The sequence below is a fragment of the Cavia porcellus genome, unplaced genomic scaffold (assembly GCF_034190915.1).
Source record: "Cavia porcellus strain 051 isolate PalLab524CR breed Dunkin Hartley unplaced genomic scaffold, mCavPor4.1 scaffold_16, whole genome shotgun sequence".
NCBI lineage: Eukaryota > Metazoa > Chordata > Mammalia > Rodentia > Caviidae > Cavia > Cavia porcellus.
Genome location: NW_026947499.1, coordinates 29,695,660 through 29,717,337, shown reverse-complemented (window position 1 = coordinate 29,717,337; position 21,678 = coordinate 29,695,660). Strand labels below are relative to the sequence as shown.

General features: G+C 40.8%; 1 protein-coding gene across 3 annotated transcripts in view; it reads left to right on the top strand.

The window, feature by feature from the left end:
• LOC100727267 (protein HIRA) overlaps nt 1-13,781 on the top strand; it is an 85,276-nt gene extending 71,495 nt beyond the window's left edge. For all 3 annotated transcript variants that reach the window (XM_063226098.1, XM_003478374.5, XM_005007309.3), the window contains 4 exons: nt 1,575-1,697; nt 2,169-2,332; nt 4,281-4,369; nt 12,918-13,781. In XM_063226098.1, the coding sequence (XP_063082168.1) occupies nt 1,575-1,697; nt 2,169-2,332; nt 4,281-4,369; nt 12,918-13,034 (493 nt within the window). In that variant the 3' untranslated portion in view covers nt 13,035-13,781. The remainder of the gene's footprint in view (nt 1-1,574; nt 1,698-2,168; nt 2,333-4,280; nt 4,370-12,917) is intronic.
• Nucleotides 13,782-21,678: the final 7,897 nt, after the last annotated feature.

The following is a 21,678-nucleotide window of genomic DNA, read 5'->3' as shown; positions in this document are numbered from 1 at the left end:
AATTTAGGTCAGTGGCACAAGTGCCTCCCTAGCAAGTGCAAAGGGGTGAGATCAATTCCTGGTAACAAGAAAACCCAAAAACTTAATAGTGGATTAGCAAGAAAGCTCATTTATCCAGAGGTGATTCATATATTTCCTCTGCCCACTCTGCTTTGGAATTTGGAGCCCATATCTATATTTGTAAAGTTTCCTTATACATCAGAAATCTAAATTGTATGCCAGCTCCCCCAAGAAATTCTTTGTTTGCCTACACCTTTTGTCCTTCAGACCCAAACCTTACACCTGCTAATCCTTTTTCTGTTAAGAGTCACCAGGCACAAGTTCAAATTTACACTGATATTTCAGTTCAGTGGTACTTTGGTTCCCAAAAAGTGTTTGGCAAAAATTTTTTTTTTTGTTTCCAGACTCCATATTAGGTGACAAACATGACCACAGCCATCTTTCCTACACAGACACAAATGTGGCCATCCTCCCCAAAACTGTGGAGCCAGGCATGGTGGCACACACCTGTAATCCCAGTACTAGGAAGGCTGAGCTGGAAGGATTTCCATGAGTTCAAGGCCAGCCTAGGCTACAAAATGAGTTCACGGCCACTTGAATTCCATAGTGAGGTCTTGTCTCAAAACAAAATAAAACAAATGGAACAAACTGAGTTCATGAATCAAGGTACCACTGTATTCACTTAAAAAAAAAAATGTCAACCACCTGCTCTATCCAACTGCAAAAAAGTTGTATATTTTGTGTGATTACTGTTATAATGGAAAGAAGTTGATTATTTTTTTAAAGGAAAAAGTTGCATGTTGGCTCGATATAGACATTTTTGTATTTAAGATATACTTACAAGTTACCCAGCTGTTTTAAAACTGTATAGAGAGAGCCCCAGTGTGGTGGTGCATGCTTGTAATCCCAGGACTGAGGAGGCTAAGGCAGGAAGATAACCATGCGTTTGAGGCTAGCCAGGGCTACATAGTGAGTCCAAAATCAGTCTGAACTACGTAGTGAGACCCTGTCTCAACAAAAAAAGGTGTATATACAGGTTTTCTTAACTGACATGTGAAGGGTGTCAAGGAGTTAGAAGAGCTACCTGCTTGAAGATTTTGAAGAGGTATAGGAAAGCCAGAGGGCTGGCATTCTCTGACATCTGTAGCAGATCTAGGCCACACAGGCCCCAGGGTGGGCCACTATAGTGTGAACTGAGCACCTGGAACACACTTAACACATGCTGGGGGTTTGTTATCATCAGGAACTGAGACTGTGGAGTCATAATGTTCACAGAGCCAGTGATATAGCTCAGCAACACAGAACCTGTCTGGCAAGTATGAGGTCCTGAGTTTGATTCTTGATACAAAAAAAAAATGTTCACAGAGCCCCATCAGCAACCTTTCTTTGGGAACAACCATTTTTCAGGGCCGTGACTAGGAAACCTGCCATCAGTCAGCACCTAGGCTACAGTACAATGACTATCATCCTCCTTTGGTTTGCTGCTACAGTGGCAGGAAGGATTTGTCCCATTTGACTTCTTTGAGTAGGCCTCCTAATTTTCCTGACCGCCTTTCTTGCCCTTGTCTTCCCAGGAACTTGGTTTCTGACAAGCAGGACTCACTGGCCCAGTGTGCAGACTTCAGGAGCAGCTTGCCATCCCAGGACGCCATGCTGTGCTCAGGACCGTTAGCCATAATCCAGGGCCGCACCTCCAAGTACGTAAACTAAACACCATGGCCATTGTCAGCAGTACTACCCTGAGAAATGAACAGGCCTAATCTTTATTTGTCTACTGTGCCCAGCAGCTACTCAGCACAGGCAGAGGGGGAGAAAGGTTCACAAGTTGTGGACCCATATGAAGTAATATCTCAGGGGTGAATGGAACACATCCTATCACTATAGGGACTCAGATGTCAATGTGAGGGTGATAAGGGTCATTGATACCTATGTGGGGTAGTATTTTGGGTGAGGAATAGGCCAATAGCCTGTTATCTCTAGGACCCAGATGGCAGGTACAGAATGAAATATACCTGGTATGCCAAGAGGCCTGGGTTGGACAAGAAATTGGCTGGTACGTGGAGGTCTTGGGCATTCACAGTGTGGCAACTCACTAGGGCACATGAACAGCCTCATGTGCCCATACAGTGCCCTCTGCCTCATCACGCCTACTCTGCTGGTCTCTGTAGCTCTGGAAGGCAAGCCGCCCGGCTCTTCTCCGTGCCTCATGTGGTGCAGCAGGAGACCACACTGGCCTACCTAGAGAATCAGGTTGCAGCAGCACTCACTCTGCAATCCAGCCATGAGTACCGCCATTGGCTCCTCCTCTACGCACGGTACCTTGTCAACGAAGGTGAGCAGCCTCAAGTGGCCTTCTGTCCCTGTGTCCTCCAAAGTCTAGCTCAGTTCCTGAAACTCAAAGAAGAGCCTAGGGCTCTCTACAGTCTTGTGCATTCCTCAGGGATCTCTCAAGCATTCTTTCAAGGTCCTTGCCTCCTGCTTCCCTTCCCTGACAAGTTGAGCTCCTTAGCCCCATTTCCTAGGGTGTCTCTTAGGCATCTTGCCTCCTTGTTGACTCTAGAACCTAAATTGCATGGGCCTGAGAATGTTCCCCTAGAGACACAGGAGGATTGGCAGCAGGGAGCAAGGATGGATTACATGCATGTGTGCCTTAAAGCAGCCAAGTCAGTGTGCTGCCTCCTGCCTTCCATTATACACTGGCAGCATTGATAGTCAACAAGCTGGCCATCCCATGGGAGATTATCTTCTGACAGTGTTTATCTTCCTTCTGTGAGTCCTTGCTATCCTGGAAGGGTCTGCCTGCTATCCAGCCTCTCTCCATGGCCCTCTAGTCCACCTTCCCTTTCAGAGCTGTCAGTAGCTTTGCCTACAGAAAGCCAGATGTACTGAAAGAGGTAGCTATACTGTCCTTGGAGCTGAGCAACAACAGCCTTTGATCCCTCCATGGGCAAGTGTCTGTCTTTTCTTATCAGCCTTTCTTCTCACCTAAGCATGGCCTCCAGGGGCTATGGCACAGGACTGGGCCTCCCAAAGCACTCCTTTGTCCATACACAGCCCCAGGTCTATTACCAGAGCTTCTTTAGCCATTTCTAGTCCTTTGCTTTGTTTTTATCATCACTTTCTGCATTTTTATTATAATTTAAAGAAAAAACAATTCTAGTACAGAAAAATATACCAAACACATGCAGATATAAGTCCCAGAATCAACATGACAAGTTTGTCTCCATTTGTGTAAAGCTGAGGGTATGTGTTTGTACACATTTGCAAAAACAACAAACATTACTGGTATTTATCTCCATCCCCAATGATTCCAATGATAAACTGATACCTACTCTTCCTTTCCAGTCTGTGTAGCTGCCTACTCTGTATGGATACCAGTTTTCTTAAAAACTTCAATTCTGAGGTACTCAGGCATGGAGCACTCTAGTCACACCTCAGGGCTCATGTCTTTTTCCCTCCAGAAATTCCTTCTCTCTACTCTCTGGTTTGCCTGATCCAAGTGTTAAGCAGGATTCACCCTGACAACCCCATCTCTAGGCACTTATACTTGCCTTTTTTTTTTTTTTTTGTCTTCCACAAGATTGTTCCAGTGCCATACATTATTCCCCACACCTACAGACTGTTGTTTTTTCAGTTGTAGAAGGAAGACTCAAATATTAAAGTAAAACCGCATTCACTTCCCAAATTCTTCTGATTCTGTGGTGACTTCATCCTTCCTATTCTCTACCCTTTGATTCTGTTCATTCCCAATGGCTTCAGCTTCCCCCAGATACTGCCAGAGTCCCAGACAATGTATCCACAGGATTTCTGGATTCTTTACCCACACTGATCCTTGATGTCTCTGCACTCACTTGCCACTCTGCACTGTCACATGCTTTCCATCTACTACCTTCTACGCGCTGCCTTCCTACCTAATACATCTCCTTTCCCACCAGCTGCCTGTCTCATTTCAGACATATCCACCAGCCCACACCCCTCCTGCCACATCACGAAATTCATCACAGAATGTTCATGTCTTGTTTCTCCTGTGGGCCCAGTGCATGGGGAAGGTGCTGTATATATTGTTGGGGTGCACAGAAATCTGTAAGAATCTGTGATTGGAGGTATCAGTGGCCCAAACTGAGGCACAGGCATTTTGCCCATACAAAGGACTAAAAAGATGTTCACTTTGTTTTGATATATACAACAATTTAGCATATTCTTGATTTTTTAATTCCTTTTTGTAATGTGTTTCCATTTCTGTGTTGTTTTTTGTTTTTGATTTGTTTTTCTGTAATTAGGGTTTGAATACCGACTACGAGAAATATGCAAGGACTTACTGGGTCCCGTTCATTGTTCCACTGGAAGCCAGTGGGAGTCAACAGTAGTGGTAGGTACTGCTTTCATTCTTATTGAAAGAATTCTTTCTTAAATGTAAAGGTAGATATTTTAAAAATAAGCCAAAGTACTTTGAAAGTTCCCTCCAAGATTTCATCAGCACCCTGCCTTGGGTGTCAGTGTCAGTAAAGGCTGACATACTGACACTTTACAACCAAACAAGAGCTGAGTTGTGAGTATCAGGAGGATGGAAAGCTCCATTCCACACTTGTGAGAGGCAAGATGTCCTGGGTTTCATATGAGAATGCCTTTGTGGGGCTCCAGTCTGGTGGGGAGGCATACACAGGCTACTAGGCATTTAGGTCAGGATACAATGAGTATGGATGCACCCACCAAGATGAAAATAAGCAGGGTAATGAGAGTACCAGGAAGGAGTGGCCAGGAACGAGCTCAGAAGAGGACATTTAAGACAGAAATCTGAAGATCAGTTACAGAGACCAGGGGAGAACATTTTCTAGTGGAGGTAATAGTGATGACAAAAAGGGTATGGTGCATTTAAAGCCAGTGTTCTGGCACATAGGAGGCAAGAGAAGAGAGTAGTGTGAGATGAGGTAGGAGTCATGTGCAAGAAGTAGGCAGTGGAGACCTTCTGAGGAGCTAGAATGCTCTTTTAGGGCCACAATTGAGCTCCTAACCAATCTGGGCATGTCTTTTTCAACAGTTCCAAGAAAAGTTAAATGTGATTTAGATCAGTGTGAAGTATGATAAAATTAGTTACTTTATTTTTAAATGTTATATCTGGGGTACACACTTGTAATCCCAGCTATTTGGGAAGCTGAAGCAGGAGGATCACAAGCTGAAGGCCAGTCTGATGAACTTAGCAAGAGACTATCTCAAAAAATAAAAAGAGGGCTGGGGATTTAGCTCAGTGGCATAAGTACCTGCCTTGCAAGCAGGCGGTCGTGAGTTCGATTCCCGGTACCAATAAAAAGGAAAAAAAAATTTTTAAAAAAATAAAAAGGGTTTAGGGTATAGCTCAGTGATGAAACACCACTGGATTCAGTCACCACCAAAAAAATTATCTGATAATTTTAGTTTTAGAAGTCTTACTGAATGTTTATATTGCCTGTAAATGTTTCTATTCTCTCTCATTTATATCTCCTCCTGTTAACTGGATATGTTTGACAGTCTGTTGTACATAATGTTTGAAAAATTAGATGATATTCTCTACTATCACATTGTTAATTGCTACTGTGAATTTCCTAAGGCACTCCAGATTGTTCTATCCAGTTTAGGGACTAGTTAGCTCAGGGATTGCTTCCAGTTTATCTTGTTTTGTGTTACATGCCTTTGGGATACCAGCACAAAGGAGAAATGGTTTAACATGGACCTCCCTCCATTCTTGGACACCAGCCTGGCTTTGGTCCCCCTAGGCCAGTAGTGACGAACATACACTGTGTGTATTATTTGTTTTTCATTTGAGACAAAAGATGTCAATGTATGAGTTGTTTTTTTCTAAACTAACACCACAATATTCAAAAAAACAAAACAGATTGAAATACAGTGTTGGCACTTTGTGATAAATAAGTGGGTTCTGGTTCATAGTTTGGGCATGTTTCTAAAACATTTGCCATCACTGTGCTAGGCATTTAATTCTTTTTTTTTTTTTTGAGGTGGGGTCTCGCTATGCAGTTCAGGCTGGCCTTGAGCTCACTTTGTAGCCCAGGCTGGTCTCGAACTCACAATGATCCTCCCACATCAGCCTCCTGAGTGCTGGGATTACAGGCATGAGCCACCACCCCCAGTGGCATTTAATTCTTATACAGCTGTTCTTGTCAACTACAAAGAGGATACCTCAAAAAAAATTAAAAGTTAAAAATAAAAAAGAGGATGCCTCATTGAATGCTCACCCTAGAGAACCTTTGGCTTCTTTATCAGAGTCATCTGTCCATGTGATTCCACCTGTTTTCTACGTTCTATAAAAAGCCTAAAGTCACAGATCTGCTCATGATTCCATGTCCATGACAGATGCTTTCAGTTGAAAGTAAACAATAACTCATTTAATGGTGGCTGAAATGGATTTTTTTTCCTCTTTCAAGTCATCTAGAAGAAAGATATTAGCCTGTCTGAGTCTCCTGAACTTTTCATAGCCAACGATGCATTTGTGTCCAAATTCAAGGAAAGAGAACAGGCGGAAGCCAGGCAACATCACTCCATCAGGACAAGAAAAGTGCTTCCAGAAGCAATCCTGTCTCATGGGAAGCTGTTAAATTACTTAGGCCCCTCTTTACAAAGAAAGCCTGGAAAGTAAACACCTTTTTCTCCTCTCTGAAAAGAATATGTAGGAGAAAAAGTCTTACAATGGATGCTTTGTGATCTTTTTTGTTTTTTGGTTGTTTTTTTTTTTTTTTTATCGGTACCGGAGATCAAACTCACAACCGCCTGCTTGCAAGGCTGGTGCTTATGCCGCTGAGCTAAATCCCCAGCCCAGCTTTGTGATCTTTTTTAAATATTGAGCATTTGCACCTGGGTAGTGGGAGAAGCCACCTTTCTGTCTCAGTAAGCTGGCTCTATACAAGGGAAAAGTTTACTAGTCAAGCCTCCATGAATCCTGAGGTCCTCTCAGAGATTTCCTGTGGATGTCTTTCCCAAGCCTGTGTGTTTTGTTTTGTTTTTCCAATTCCCATATGCACAGCTACTTTTAAATGTCTTAATTTCCTTAAACTGTTTCAGCCAGGTATAGTGGCACACTCCTGTAATCTCAGGACTTGGAAGGCTGAGGTATGGGGATTGCCTGCAAGTTGGAGGTCCACTTGATCTACAGTGAGTTGAAGGGCAGCCTAAACCACATAGCAATACCATATCTCAAAAAAAAAAAAAGCCTCTTTTTCAGCTAGATGCACTGACATATGCCTGTAGTACCAATACAGGCATGTATTGGAGGCTGAGGCAGAAAGATCCCAAGTTGAAATGTATCTGAGCAACTTAGCAAGAAGACTCTAGCTCAGAAATGTAATGGACTGGAGATATAGCTCAGTGCAAAAAAATCTTGTGTTCAATCTTGGAGGAAGGGTTTTTGGAGGTTTTTTATTGCTTTCTGTTGCTAAACAAAATAAAGAAGAGCTTTATTTAGGTGGCAGCTTCTGTTTAGATGTGGTAAAGAACTGATGGTAGATGGTATCACAGTGGCAAGAATATGTGCAGAAGAGATCACATGGCAAGATAGAAAGCTAGAGACCAGGGAAGGCCTAGTCTTGGTCTTTTTATAACAACTCACTCTAGTGGGAACTTACTCCACAAGACCAGCATTAATCCTATCCAAGAGCAATGCCCCCAGTGACTTAGTTAATTGACACTTGGCTCCAACCTTAATAGTTCATCCAAACTGAGGACCACACTTCTACCACATAAACTTTTTTTTGTGTGTGTACCAGGAATCAAACTCATGACCTTGAGCTTGCCAATTGTTTGTTTGTTTGGGACTTGGGGTTTGTTTGGGGTTTTTTGGTTTTGAGTGTGTGTTTTGTTTTGAGGGGTGTGGGGTCTTTTGAGATTATGCAGTTCAGGCTGGCCTTGAATGCACTTTGTAGACCAGACTGGCCTCAAACTTGGAATTTGCAAGATCCTCCTTTCTCAGCCTTCTGAGTACTAGGATTACAGGTATATGTCACAATGTCTGACACCACCATATAAACCTTTCAGGAACACACTCAAACCATATTTAAACAATGACAGACATTCTGATATAGTATATCCTCAATCTCTCGACTTGCAAGTAACCCACAGGTCTGCACTTTCCCATAGCACTCACACACCTGTGTCTGTCACTGCCTTTAGCAGTTTTCACTCTGATAGACCAAATTATGCCCATATTTCCATCAGCTCTGTAAGTTAAACAAAACAGAAACTATTCCCTTAACCATCTGACAAGCCAGAACATTGCAAACAAATTCCCTTTTTTTCTTCCATCTCAAGGGAGTAACCAGAAATTGAGACATTTCCTTCCCATGATGCAGCACTGTCCTGGAGAAGCTGGGGGACAAGCATGAGCAAAATGCAATAAATTTCATACTTTGGTTTTTTTCTGCTTTTATACTATGAATGAAACCCAGAGTCTTCACATTGAACTATATACCTCCATCCCCTTTATTTTTTATTTTGAAAGAGTTTTGCTGAGTTGCATTCCTGAAAAGTCTAAAACCAAAGTCTCCTCTGAGACTTAAGGCAAACTGTTTGCTGTGAACCACTGTAAAAATCAAAAAGAGCAGATGTGATGGCACACACCTGTCATCCTACCACTTGGGAGGTTGAGGGAAGAGGATTACTATGAGTTTGAGGCCAACCTGAACAGCACAGCAAAACTCTGTGTCAAAAAGACACACACACACACACACACACACACACACACACAGCTGGGCATGTGGGCACATGCATGTAATCTCAGAACTCATGAGATTGAGGCAAGAGGATTACCATGACTTCAAGGCCAGCCTGGGCTACTAGTGACTTTAAAGAGCCTGAAAAATATAGCTAGACCCTGTCTCAAAAATGAATGAATGATTGTAAAAGAAAGTTAAATATCTCTAGCCACGCATGGTGGTACACTCCTATAATATCAGCATGCTGAAGGCTGAGGCAAGAGTTAAGTTTAATTTTTTTTGTCTTTTTCATTTTTATCGGTACCGAGGATTGAACTCACGACTGCCTGCTTGCAAGGCAGGTGCTTATGCCGCTGAGCTAAACCTCCAGCCCTAAGAGTTAAGTTTAAATCAGCCTGGAATACATAGTGAGAACCTGTCTCAGAAAACAAACAAAGTTAAATAACTCCAATATGTAATGGCATAAGTTAAAAATTTCTGTTCTAAAACGAAAGGATAGAAACAAATGGAACCAAAGCAAGATGAAAACTAGCAGAACAAACACCAAATCCTGGGGACCAGGAATATAGTTCAGTGGCACAAGTGCCTGCCTGGGAAGTACAAGGTCCTGAATTCATTTCCTGGTACCAAAAAAACAAAACAACCCATGAAATCCTGTGTTCCAGGTCTAGTGCCCTAGGAAGATTGTGGTAAACGTGAACTCCAAAGGGCTTGGGCAGCTATGCCCCTTGCTGATTGCAACAGACTTGGCCTTTCTCTGTACTTTCTGCTTCATTCTAACAGCTTCAAGCATTACCATCTCAGGGGCATACTGGAGGCCTTCTTATGAAATTGGGATGAAAGTCACCATAACCCTACAACTCTTACATTTTATATTCCTTCTCAGCACCACTTGGAAAATGCCAGTCTTTTGTCAGCTTGAGCAATAGCTGGGTCTCTTTGAACCATGGCCACAGCAGCCTCTTGAGAACCTGGATGACTAAACTCAGGGGAACACTTCCTTTGGCTTAATGCTAATCTTTTCAGCAACCATACTTCTCTGCCCTCGCTTTATGGGCTCTTCCTTTTGCCCATGATGCAAATCATTCAATTCTGCCTTTTGGTTCTGATCTGATTCTCACTGTAAATCTTATGTACCCATGCCACAGCGTGAATGTTAGGCCACCTTGAAATTCCCTTTGCCAGATTCTTTAGTCCACTACCTGTAAGCCCAGTCTTCTGCAACAATCCTCCTACCTCAGCTTCCTGAGTGCTGGGATTACAGGAGTGCATCACCACATCCAGTGGAAATACATGTCATTTATTAGATTCATTTTTAGACATTTTATAATTGTGTCCTAAATGACATATATTATTTAAATTATATTTTAGTTATTCATTTATCTTTTGTATAAGCACATTTTACTTGATAAATTTGTTACCAGCCAACTTTCTCCACATTTCTGTTTTTTTTTTTTAACATTTATCTTTACAGTTTTTTGTCATTGTTGTTATTTTTGTTTGTTTTATTTTGTTTTTGGTACCAGGGATCAAACAACTTCACGTTTGCTAGGCAGGTGCTTATGCTGCTGAACTAAATCCCCAGCCCATCTCTTAATAGTTTTGTGTTTTCTATGTATAATAAACAATCACTTTGAGTAACCATTTAATTTTCTGTTTTCTAATCCTGTGCCTTTTTTTCCTATCATATTGTTCTGCTAAACACCATGTATAGTAAATGATATTAATAAGTTTTCTGGTATTAAACTCTCCTTGCTTTCCTAGTTAAACCAAGTTGATTATATTTTCTTTACTTCACTATTAAATGGATTGATTATAGAGGATTTGTATTTCTGGTTTCATGAATGAAATAGACCTGAATCTTATATCTCATGATATCTTTGTATGGTTTTAAAACCAAGGTTATATTAGTATTGTTGAATGAAACAGCAGCAGAACTGGTAGGCGGAGGGGGAGTCTTCATTTTTCTGTTCTCTAATTTTGTGGAGAGTGGAATAACCTGATCCTTGGAAATTTCTTAGAAATCACTTTAAAAATCTGAGATATAGAGGCAGATACAGTAATGCATACTTACAATCCCAATGGATAAGGAGACTGAGGCAGGAAGATTACAAGTTTGAGCCCAACTTAGGCAATTTAATAAGATCCTGTCTGAAAAATAAAAATCGCTCTTGAACCCAGACTGAGCAACTTACTTACTTGGTGACACTGTCTCAAAATTTTTTAAAAAAAGGAAGAGTGTAGGGATATACTTCAGTATAAAAGCCCTGAGTTCAATTTCAGTACCAAAAATCTGGTGTGTCCCATGTTTTCTGTGTGATAAGAATTAACTCCTTGGGGGCTGGGGATTTAGCTCAGCAGCACAAGCGCCTGCCTTGTGCGGTCGTGAGTTTGATCCCTGGTACTGATAAAAACAAAAAAGACAAAAAAAAATTTAAAAAGAATTAACTCCTTTCTGAGTCAATTTCAGTAAGTTATATTTTTCTAGTAATTTATCTTTTTTTTTTTTTTTTAATGGTGTTGGGGATTAAACCCAGGGCTTTGTAGATGCTAAGCATATGCTCCACCACTGAGCAAAATCTGCAGCCCTCTTGGGTATGGTGGCACATACCTGAAATCCCAGCAGTTCAGAGTCTGAGGCTAGAGGCACAGGAAGTTCAAGACCAGCCAGAACTATATAGTGAGGCCTTGTCTCAAAAAAAAAGAAAAGAAAGAAACAAAACCTGCATCAATAAGAACATTTTGTGATACCTTCATATATAAATATCAGTGTGCCTGAAATTTTTTTTAATCTAGATTAAAAGCCAGATCTGGTGACACATGCCTATAATCCTAGCATCCAAAGACTGAAGCAGGAGGATCTCTGTGAATTCAAGCCCAGCCTGAACTGCATAGTGAAATACTGTCTCAAAAACACGAAGAAAAAAAATTGAGATTTTCCCCTCAATATGTTAAAAATACTATTTATTGTGAATCTTGATATCTCTTCCTTTTTAAATAACATGTTCTGGTTTTTTAAAAATTTTCAAGTTTTTGTGGTTTTGATATCTTCAAATTATGTATATTTTATCCTAATATGTCTAATATTAGTTAGTTTTGCCATATCTTACCTGACAGCGTTCTGTGGAGTCTTTAAGTCCAAGCTCTTCATTTTTTTTTTCAAACCCATTTTATTTCAAAGAGAAAAAAAACAAACTACAGAAAACATTAGTCAGGGGGCATGTCATGCCCAAATCATTCACCCAGAGCACAACACATCTGCATTCAATTGTCCAAGCAATACCAAAAGCTCTTCATTTTTGTTTTAAGTATATGGAGTCTACTCATTTTATTTCCTCATGTATTTCCCTCTCTCTCCCCTGGGGGCTTTATTATGTGAATGTTGGGCCCTCTGCCACCCTGTTTGTCATACAACTTTTCCTTCTCCCTGCCTCTCTGTTGGAGCTGAGGCTGCAATCTGACTTGACTCACTCACTCTGATTTGGTCTTTACTCGCACCCATTCTCCTGTTTAATCTCATTTTCCCCTTGGTTGCTAAACCTAGTATATACAGTTGGTTTTTTCATACCTTTTCTAGTCTTGTTTATCTATCACACTTTTAAGACTCTGGGTCTTTTACTCCAGTGACAAATGTCATCTGGCTTATTGTTTTCCCTTTAGGCAGCTATCCTCAGGTTCTGCCCTTTGGACTATGCTACAGAGCTCACCTCTTATAGATTGTGGTGCCAGTGTGCCTAGACCTAGGTAGGGGAGATGTGGATAAGAGCCAAAGGCTGAGAGCTACTAAAACCAGTTGCTGCTTGGTATCACACACCTGGAGAGCACCAGCATGAAGAGTAGCCTGTCCCAAATGTCCTCTCTACTGATCTCAGCTTGATGTAGCACCTCCACCTTGCCCCAGAAGGCAAAGCCTCTATAATCACTGCCTAGTCGGTGAAAGGTCAGCAGTAACTGTGCCAGCAGACATAAGACAGATGGAGAAGTAGAGCCTTCCTCAATCTTACTCCTGCATTGTGGTGCTCCCCTTTACCTGCCACTTTGCCCTATACATATTCAGTCTAGCTTTTAAGCTCTCTTGAGTTCATCACATGGAAAGGTACCAGGCTTTTCCTCTGGGATTTCTCTAGTGTGTAGACACAAGTCTCTTCCAGATCAAGAAAGTCCCCCATGATCTAGGTTATTTCCCTGACACTTTACTCACCTGTCACTGTGTGTCCACAGGGTCTTCGGAAGAGGGAGTTGCTGAAGGAGTTGCTGCCAGTCATCGGCCAGAACCTCCGTTTCCAGCGCCTCTTCACCGAGTGTCAAGAACAGCTCGACATCTTGAGAGACAAGTAACCTGCTCTGGTTTGCCCACACTGCAGCAAGAGCAGAGCCACACTCTCACCACTAATGATGCCCAGAGCCGCCTCTCATCTGGCCAGGCTGCAGTGAGAGGAGAAAACATTGGCAGGACATGGGCTGTCCTACACCAGCACCAGCCTAGCTCCCTAGGCAGATGTGGCCTGTGTCGTGGGCCTGATGTTGCCTTGGAAGGGACCAGCTTATCCCTCCCTCAAAGCCCTCTGTGTGGAGCTGGGACTGGGAGTTTGCCCTGGGGCCAATGAAGTGCTCCTAGGCCTGCCACCTCCAGCACGGCCCCAAGGTGGACATTAGCCCCTGCCAAAGCAGGCACCTTGCTGCTTCAGCTATGATGAATGAGCCATTTGTGAGAGTGAAAACCCACATATGTTAGGTATTATGCAGCCAGCAGACTGACCTGAGACCTATGTAAAAGGTAGGAAAGCTGTTCCAACACATGGACTATTTTTATACTAGAATTTGCTAACTTGTATATGGAACTTTTCTTTTGGCCAATAATCAGGATTTCCCTATAAGTTACTTGGACATTGGTCACTTGTAGGAAATTTAAACCCTAATTATAACAGCTACACTGAAAAATAATTGTACTGAAATTAACTTGTCTATCTTCATTTGGTTTAATTTTTAAATGTTTGTAAAAAGAGATGTTTTTTGGGAGACGGGGCAAGGGGGGACAATTTCTTTTGTAAGTATAAAATAAATGAACACACATTGAATATCAAACTATCCTGGTTTCCTTGCATTGTCCTTCCAACATCTGTTGTCCTCCCCACACTATGAATCTCTCAGCTGAAGTAGGCAATGACAGAACATTGGAGCCTGAAAGGGTCCTTTGATGTTATCCGATCCCCCCATGCCTGCCTCAACAAACGTATTTTTATCACAGTGTAGTGTTCACTTTTCTGGTCATGTTGCACCTTTGGCCGGCCCGGGACTAGCAAGCAGGCTGGCTTGCACGTTATCTCTCCAGTAAGGCATTATGGTCCTTGATACTAGGCTGGCTGTGCCACCGGTCCTGATTATGCTGGTCTGCTGCTGTTTGCTTGACCCGTTTAGGAAAGGAAACTAAGTAGAGACTTGAGTACTCTAAAGAATTATCAGGAAACTGGAATTTTCTTAGAAAGTAGGCACGATCTTGATCCACAGGAGAATTAAAATCAAAATCTTCAGGCACAAGTGAGGGCTGATCACTCCATACCCTTAGATTCTGTACCTTGTCACAGACGCCTCCCTGTGTGTAATTCTTGGTCTAAGGAAAGCACTGTGGTGTGGTCTCAGAATCAAAAGGCTGAATGCCTGGGTGAGAGTAACTCTTAATTTATCCCTAACTGCTTTCCTACCTGGGGCTCTCTCACTTGGATATCAAGTGGCTGGGTGAGGCCAGGCCATATGCATCCCAGACAAAGCCAGCACACAAAATCTGTGTGGACAGGGGCACATCAAAAGCCAAGATGCAAGGAAGAAGTTTTCTTCAAGTGAGACCAGTGAGACTGCTGGTCAGGCAGCTCCCCTGACAGCTATGGCAGGACACAGAACATTGTGCTGCCATAGGATACACATGACTCGGAATCAACCTGTCTGGGACTCAAACCTGCCTGAAACAACTGATACACCAGTGGGAATATATGAAACAATGGTTTCGAGATGTCAGAAAAAGATGGGGCTGGGAATGCATTAAGCGGTAGAATATATGCCTAGTGTGTATGAGGATCTAGGTTTAAGTCCCAGTACTATCAAAAAACCAAGCTTCACAACTGAACCAGCTTAGAACACAGCTAAAAATCCAGTGAGACCAAGGCAGCCAAAATTCATGAAACAATACTAGAGGAGGGAGAGAAATTCACACTAGTGAACCTGAAGTGGTCAGCTGAATATTAACCAGTGCGTATATATGAGGTACTACCAAATGAGACTGTTAAGGCCAGGCAAAAAAAATCTGACAGGAATAGAGTGTAAACTGTTTGGCCATCATCTAAGAATAGTGTCTCTTCTTAGTAACCAAACTAAAAAACACTCATAATTCACAGGCTTGAAATAAGAGTACACAGGCCACCTTTGCTCAGTACTGAAGAATAATTAGGCATAATACTGAGTGAAAATCCATCTAACAAAAGCAAGACATAAAAGGATACAATTAATTACGCTGCAGAACAAAGTTCAAGATTTGGAAAACTACAAAAATATACAACATCCAAGAAAGTAAAATAACCATGTTAAGCATACAAAGAGGCCAAAAATGAGAATAATTCAAGTCCAAACTGATCCAGAATTTATAGCGATAGAACTGCCAAATAAAGATATTAAAACAGTTATAATGCTTTTTTTTTCTGCTCAAAAAGGATGGGTGTGAAAGATCATAAAAACAAGCTTAAAATAATTCAAGATGAGGAAGCATGTGATCACTTGTTAGATACTGCAGAAGAAAAAGATAATGAACTTGAAGCTATAGTAATATAAATGCCCCCATAATATGGGGCATTTAGGATCAGAAATCCACAGAACAAATTCAAGGAACTGGAGTAGCTAAAAGACAGATAAGGATGATAGAAATTTTTTTGTTCTTCTTATGGTTCTAGTGGTCAAGCCCAGGGTCTTGCACATGCTAGAAAAGTACTCTATCAACTACATGCCCAGCACTGAAAAAAAAATTTTTTTTTTGTCTTTTTCCTTTTTATTGGTATCGGGGATCGAACTCACGACTGCCTGCTTGCAAGGCAGGCGCTTATGCCACTGAACTAAATCCCCAGCCCCGAAAATTACATTTTTAAGAAATAAGAGACAAAAACTTGCTCTATCTCTTCTAGCTCTTATGCCCCAACAACTGACTGTTTTGCAACTCTCCCATACCCTACCCTTGCTTTCCCCTCCCCTACCTGTGATAACTACATGGATGATAGCCGAATCTCCTACCCTGTTTAATGACAACTCTCCTACTCTTCCTACCACTCCCAGACCCCTTCTTACTGCCTCTGTCCACTAACCTTGTTTCTAAGCAAAGCACTGGGTTAGTCCATGTCTTCCTATGCTGCAAAGTTTTGATCTGATCTCAGGACACGTCCAAACTTCAACTTTCAGATCATATGTGAGGAATCACAGCCCTTCCCTAAGGAGAAAGTTGTACACACATGTCAGGTACACAACAGAGGGAAAAAAAGTCCACCATCTCTTCTCATTTTCAGCCTGTTGTTCCTGTCCTATCATACATGTGGCAAATACTTCCTTCATATTTTTATCCTTACATTATACTTGTGTGTAAATTTGTTTCTAATTTTTATCAAATTTAATTTTTGTTCTTTTTACAACCTCTTAAAATACTTTACAAAAGATGCATGGATAGCAAATAAGCAGATAAAAAAAGGTTCAACATTAGTCACTCAAAAAATGCAAATTAAAACCACAATGATATACAACAATCATACATATTAGAATGCCTTCAGCTTTTAAAAAAAAAACAACATGGCAAATTGGAACTTGTTGGAGACCAGTGCTAAATTACTTGAGCTACTGCCCCACCACCACCACCACCACATTCAAGAGCAATAAGGCTGTCAATCTTAGAAATCCAATAGTTCTCTTAATTGGCAAAACTTACCAGTTGAAGAAGTCTTTGAACTGACTCCCAAGGTCCTATTCAGGTCCTGTACTTGCCTCAGTATCCCCTTCCTTTGCTTGAAAACCAAATAAATACAAGCTGTCCAGTGGAGCGCTTTGTCTTTATTCCTGAGAGAATTCTGACTTTCCTGGATGCTCCAAAAGTCAAACTACTGGTCTCTTTTATTTAAGCCATTTGCCATCCACTTGTTTAGGAGATTGGGGCTAAGCCAAGATCCTGATGGAAATTTCTTACTTGCTCTTAGGAAGAATAGTATAGTCACTTTTAATAGTTTTCACAGTTCCTTATGAAAGATACACATAACATACAACCCTATTATTTTACTTCTAGATTTGTTGCTTTGTTTTCAAGATGAATACATTTCCATCATCACAAGGAGCCCTCATATTACCTTTTTAAAAAATGTTTTATTGATTTATAATATGCAATTTCCATAAAGTGTTCAATAGTTTTTAGTATAATCACACATGCACAACTATCACGTCATCGTAAGAGCATTTTCATCACCTTAGAAGGAAAACCACAATATACTTTACTTGTCTCCACCTCTCCATCACTACAGTTTAATATGAACTATTCCCCCAAAAACTCATGTATTGAAGACTTGAACCCCAAAGTGGCAATGTTCAAAGATAAGGCCTAGAGAGATGATTGGATCATAAAGGTACTAACCTCATTTTTTTTTTTTTTTTGGTACCAGGGACTGAAACTAACTTCATTTTCTTAATCCTTTGATAAGTTTATAGTTGAACGGCCTATTAGGATGTGGGACCTGGAGGATGTAGGTCATGAGGGAGGACTTTGAAAGGTACATCTTGTTCCCTGCCTCTTCTTCTCTGGCTCTTTTCCTCTCTGCTTTCTGGCTGCCAGAAGGTAAGCAGCCTCCTCCACTCCATGCTCCCATTGCCAAGATATTCTGCCTTGTCACAGGCCCAAAGTAATGGATATGTACTAATTGTGGACTGAAACCTCTGAAACTGTGAGCCAAATAAGTTATAGTGATGGAAAGCTAACCACCAATCAGTTTCATCTCTATAGATTTTCCTGTTCAGAACATTTCCTATATGTGAACTCACAGAATATGTGGGCTTTGTCACTGGCTTTCTGGATTTAGCAAACTGTTTTATTTGCATCACTACCTTACTCCTTTGTGTGGCCAAATACTATTCCATTATATGTTATATTACATTTTACTGATATAGGCACTTGTTGACAGACAATTCTTCTCTCCACCGTTTGGAAATTATCAATGGTGCTCTACAAGTTTTTGTGTGGATATGTACAATTGCTGTGTCATATGGTGACCATTAGTTATTTGGTAAACTAGCCATCTGCCTTCTCTTGTGGCTGCACTCTTTAAATTCATACCAGCAGTTCATACTATCAGAACTTTCTGGGATTTTTTTTTTTTTTTTTTTTGAGACAGGGTCTCACCATTTATTCTAGGCTGGCTTTGAACTCACTATGTAGTCAGGCTAGCCTCAAACTTGCAGCAATCCTCCTGTTTCAGCCTCTGAACTACTAGGATTACAGGAATGCACCACCAAGCCTAATTTGAAAATTTTTAAAAGCAATCCTGTCCCTACTCCCATCAGCTCGAGGAATAGAAGATACAAAAGATGGCTGCCATTAAGCTCGTGGCCACTGTGTTTTTTCATGGTAGTCCACTCTCAACCTGTAGTGTACTTCTTTTTATACTTCTAATTGGCCCATAATCACTCTGAAGAGCATCTATCATTGCTACCTTTAACAAAGGTAAATTCTTGATAACTTTTATTTTGTCTTGACCAATTCGTTGTTCAGGCCAGAAAGAACTTAGAAAGCACTTGTTATGGCTTGGGTCTAGATGTCCCACCAAAACTTCATGCAGTTATAGGTGGGGCTTTTTCAGAGGTAGCTGTGTAACTGATTCATGGTGCAATGCTAGGATTAAGGGTGGGTGATTATTAAATCAGTTCACTGATTGGTTTACACCACCCAATTCCAGTAGCCTAGAGATAATATAAGGAACAGAATGAGACTTATCTTGTCCCCTTGCTTGCTTTGCTACCTTGTGCCCACCATGAGCTGTTTCTCTTCTGTGATGCCCCTCTGCCATGCCATCCTGCCTTAGAGCCAGTTAATTATGAATTGAAACCTGTACAAACTGTGAGTCATATAAACTGTGCCCCTTTAACTTTGGATGTTAGATATTTTGTTTCAGAATGGAAAAAAAAGTCACTAAGCACCTCTGTAACCAGGTATCCCCAGTACCCCAGAATCCAGGATCAATACTCATGAATATAAACTAATATTATTATAGTTTTAAATTGCATTTCCATAGTGACAAAATACTGTACACTGAGCATATTTTCACATGCTATTGGTCACCTGTATGTTTTATTTATAGAATCATTTATTTGGATCTTTTGCCAACTTTAAATTTAGTAATTTTGTGGGGTGTATGGCACATGCCTGTAATCCCAGCACTCAGGAGGCTAAGGCAAGGGAATTCTGCAAGTTTGAAACCAGCCTGGGCTACAAAGTGAGCTCCAGGCCATCCTGAACTTCAAAGATAAATCCTACCTCAAAAAGACAAAAAATAAAAATAAGTAAATAAATTCAGTAATTTTAAGCTGAGTGTGGTGGCCCATGCCTGTGATCCCAGTACTTGGGAAAATGAGGCCAGCCTGAGCTACATAGTGAGTTCAAAGCCAGCCTGAACTACACAGTGGGACTCTATCTCAAAAAAAATTAAATTTACCTTTTTGATTTGGTTTTATGTCATTTGGTTTTTATTTATTTTATTTACTTATTTATTTATTTATTTATTTTTGTCGTTTGGTTTTTTTGAGAAAGGATCTTGCTCCAAATGTGGGGTGCCTTGCATGTGGTTTGTTTTTGTTTTGCTTTTTGGGTTTTGGTTATTTGAGACCAGGTCTTACTATATAGCTCAAGCCAGTTCTGATCTCACTATATAGCCCAAGGTGGATTCAAATCCAGGATCTTTCTACCTCAGCCTGCCAATTGCTGGGATTGTAATCATGCACCACCATACCCAGGTTATCATTGAATTCATCAAAGTTTCTTAATACAGGGGCTGGGGATATAACTCAGTGGCAAAGCACCTGCCTGGCAAGTGCAAGGTTATGAGTTCCATTCCCAATATGAAAAAAAAAAAGTTTCTTAATACTGTCTGAATAAAAGTTTACTATCAGATACATAATTTGTAAATATTTTCTCTCCTTTTATAGATTTTTTTTGAGAAATGGTCTCACTATGTAGTTAGGCTGGTCTTGAGCTCTCTATATCCTCCAGCCTTGCCTCAAACTCACATCAATCTTCCTAACTCAGCTTCCCAAGTACTGGGGTTATAAGCACGTGCCATCGTGTCCATCCTTAAAATTTTCAATTTTGAGTTAGGCATGGAGGTACACAAAGCTCAGATTCTTAGCATCAGAGCCACTCATCTGGAACTGGCAGATGCTCCTAGGAAAAAGCAGCATGCATGCCAGGCTCACCGTTTCACTTCCTTTCTTTCTAGTGGTTCCATAATTATTCATTCCCTTGTTAGTTCTCTGATACTTCGTGGAAATAGAAGTCTTCTGTAGACTTTCAAATCTCACCTATAGAAAATCTCTATAAGAACTAGAATTTAGGTATATTTTCTATACTAGTTATTAAATGTGGTCTTTCAGCTCTTCCCATCCTTCTTGCTTTTATAAACTGCTTTTGATGCTGTGACTGAGACTAAAAGCTCTATTTCCACTTTGGGAGAATTCCTGTTAGATTCTGCCTGTTAGGTTGATAGAAGAGACTACAGTCTGCTCAGTGCCAAACACCCTGGCTACAAGTCTAGGATTACAGGTTTGCACCACCATTCCCAGATTCCTTTCATTATTTTTATTTTGAGAAAAGGTCTTGCTAAATTGCCCAGGCTAGTCTCAAACTGCACCCTCTTGCCTCAGTCTTTCAGAGTACTGGGATTATAGGTGTGTACCACTATGCCTGGCCATTCTATTCTTTAAAATATTTTCAGCTCCAAATTGGTCAAATTAGTGGGCAAAGAACTGTACTACCGCTGTAATTATGCACAGTAGACCATTCATTTCTTAAAATTTACTGCAAGCATCATGTGAAGCAGTAGAGAGGTATGCCACACACAAAAAAACTGCTATATTAGAAGCATTCCTCACCAGACACCAAATCTGCTGGTATCATTATCTTGAAATTCCAGAATTATAAGAAATAAATTAACTCCTGTGTCTGTGATGGCACATGCCTGTAATCCCAGAACTCAGGAGGCTGAGACAGGAAGACTGCTGTGCATTTGAGACCAGTCTTTTAGATCCTATCTTTGCTTCCTCTAGTCTCATTTTGCGTACAATTATCTTGTTTTGTTTGCAGTGCTGCAGCCTTATTCATTCGAGGCAAGTCCTCTACCACTGAACTAAACACCTAGTCAAGAAGAGACAGTTATGTTTTGTTTTGTTTTGTTTTTTTATCAGTACCAGGGAATCAAACGTATGACCACCTGCTTGCAAGGCAGGTGCTTATGCCACTGAGCTAAATCCCCAGCCCTAAGAGACAGTTATGTTAAGGCTTTATTATACTCTATTTCCCTTTTCATTTATAAGATTCCTATTTTGTCCTTCAAATCTGCTTAGTCATTCTTTATCACTTCAGGTTCCCGGTGTATATTTTTCCCCACTGTTATTTTTAAGCTTGTCCTTTAGCTCTTCAAACATATTAAAACCTGTGAAAATTTCATTACTTCAGTCCTCTTGATTTTCGCAGTTCTTGTTTATGGTGCCTTGTTTCCTTAGTTATTATTTTTAATTTTTATTTTTACCACAAGCTACTCATTTTCCTTAGAATTTTACTGAAAGGATGGGTCTGCAAGAATAACTGTAGGACAGATACCCCAGGCAGAATACTAAAGTGTGTATGCAATCCCCAAATTATCCTCACACTATCACTGGCTAGCATAAGTTTTTGCTAGATGATAATGGAAATTAAAACTAATGA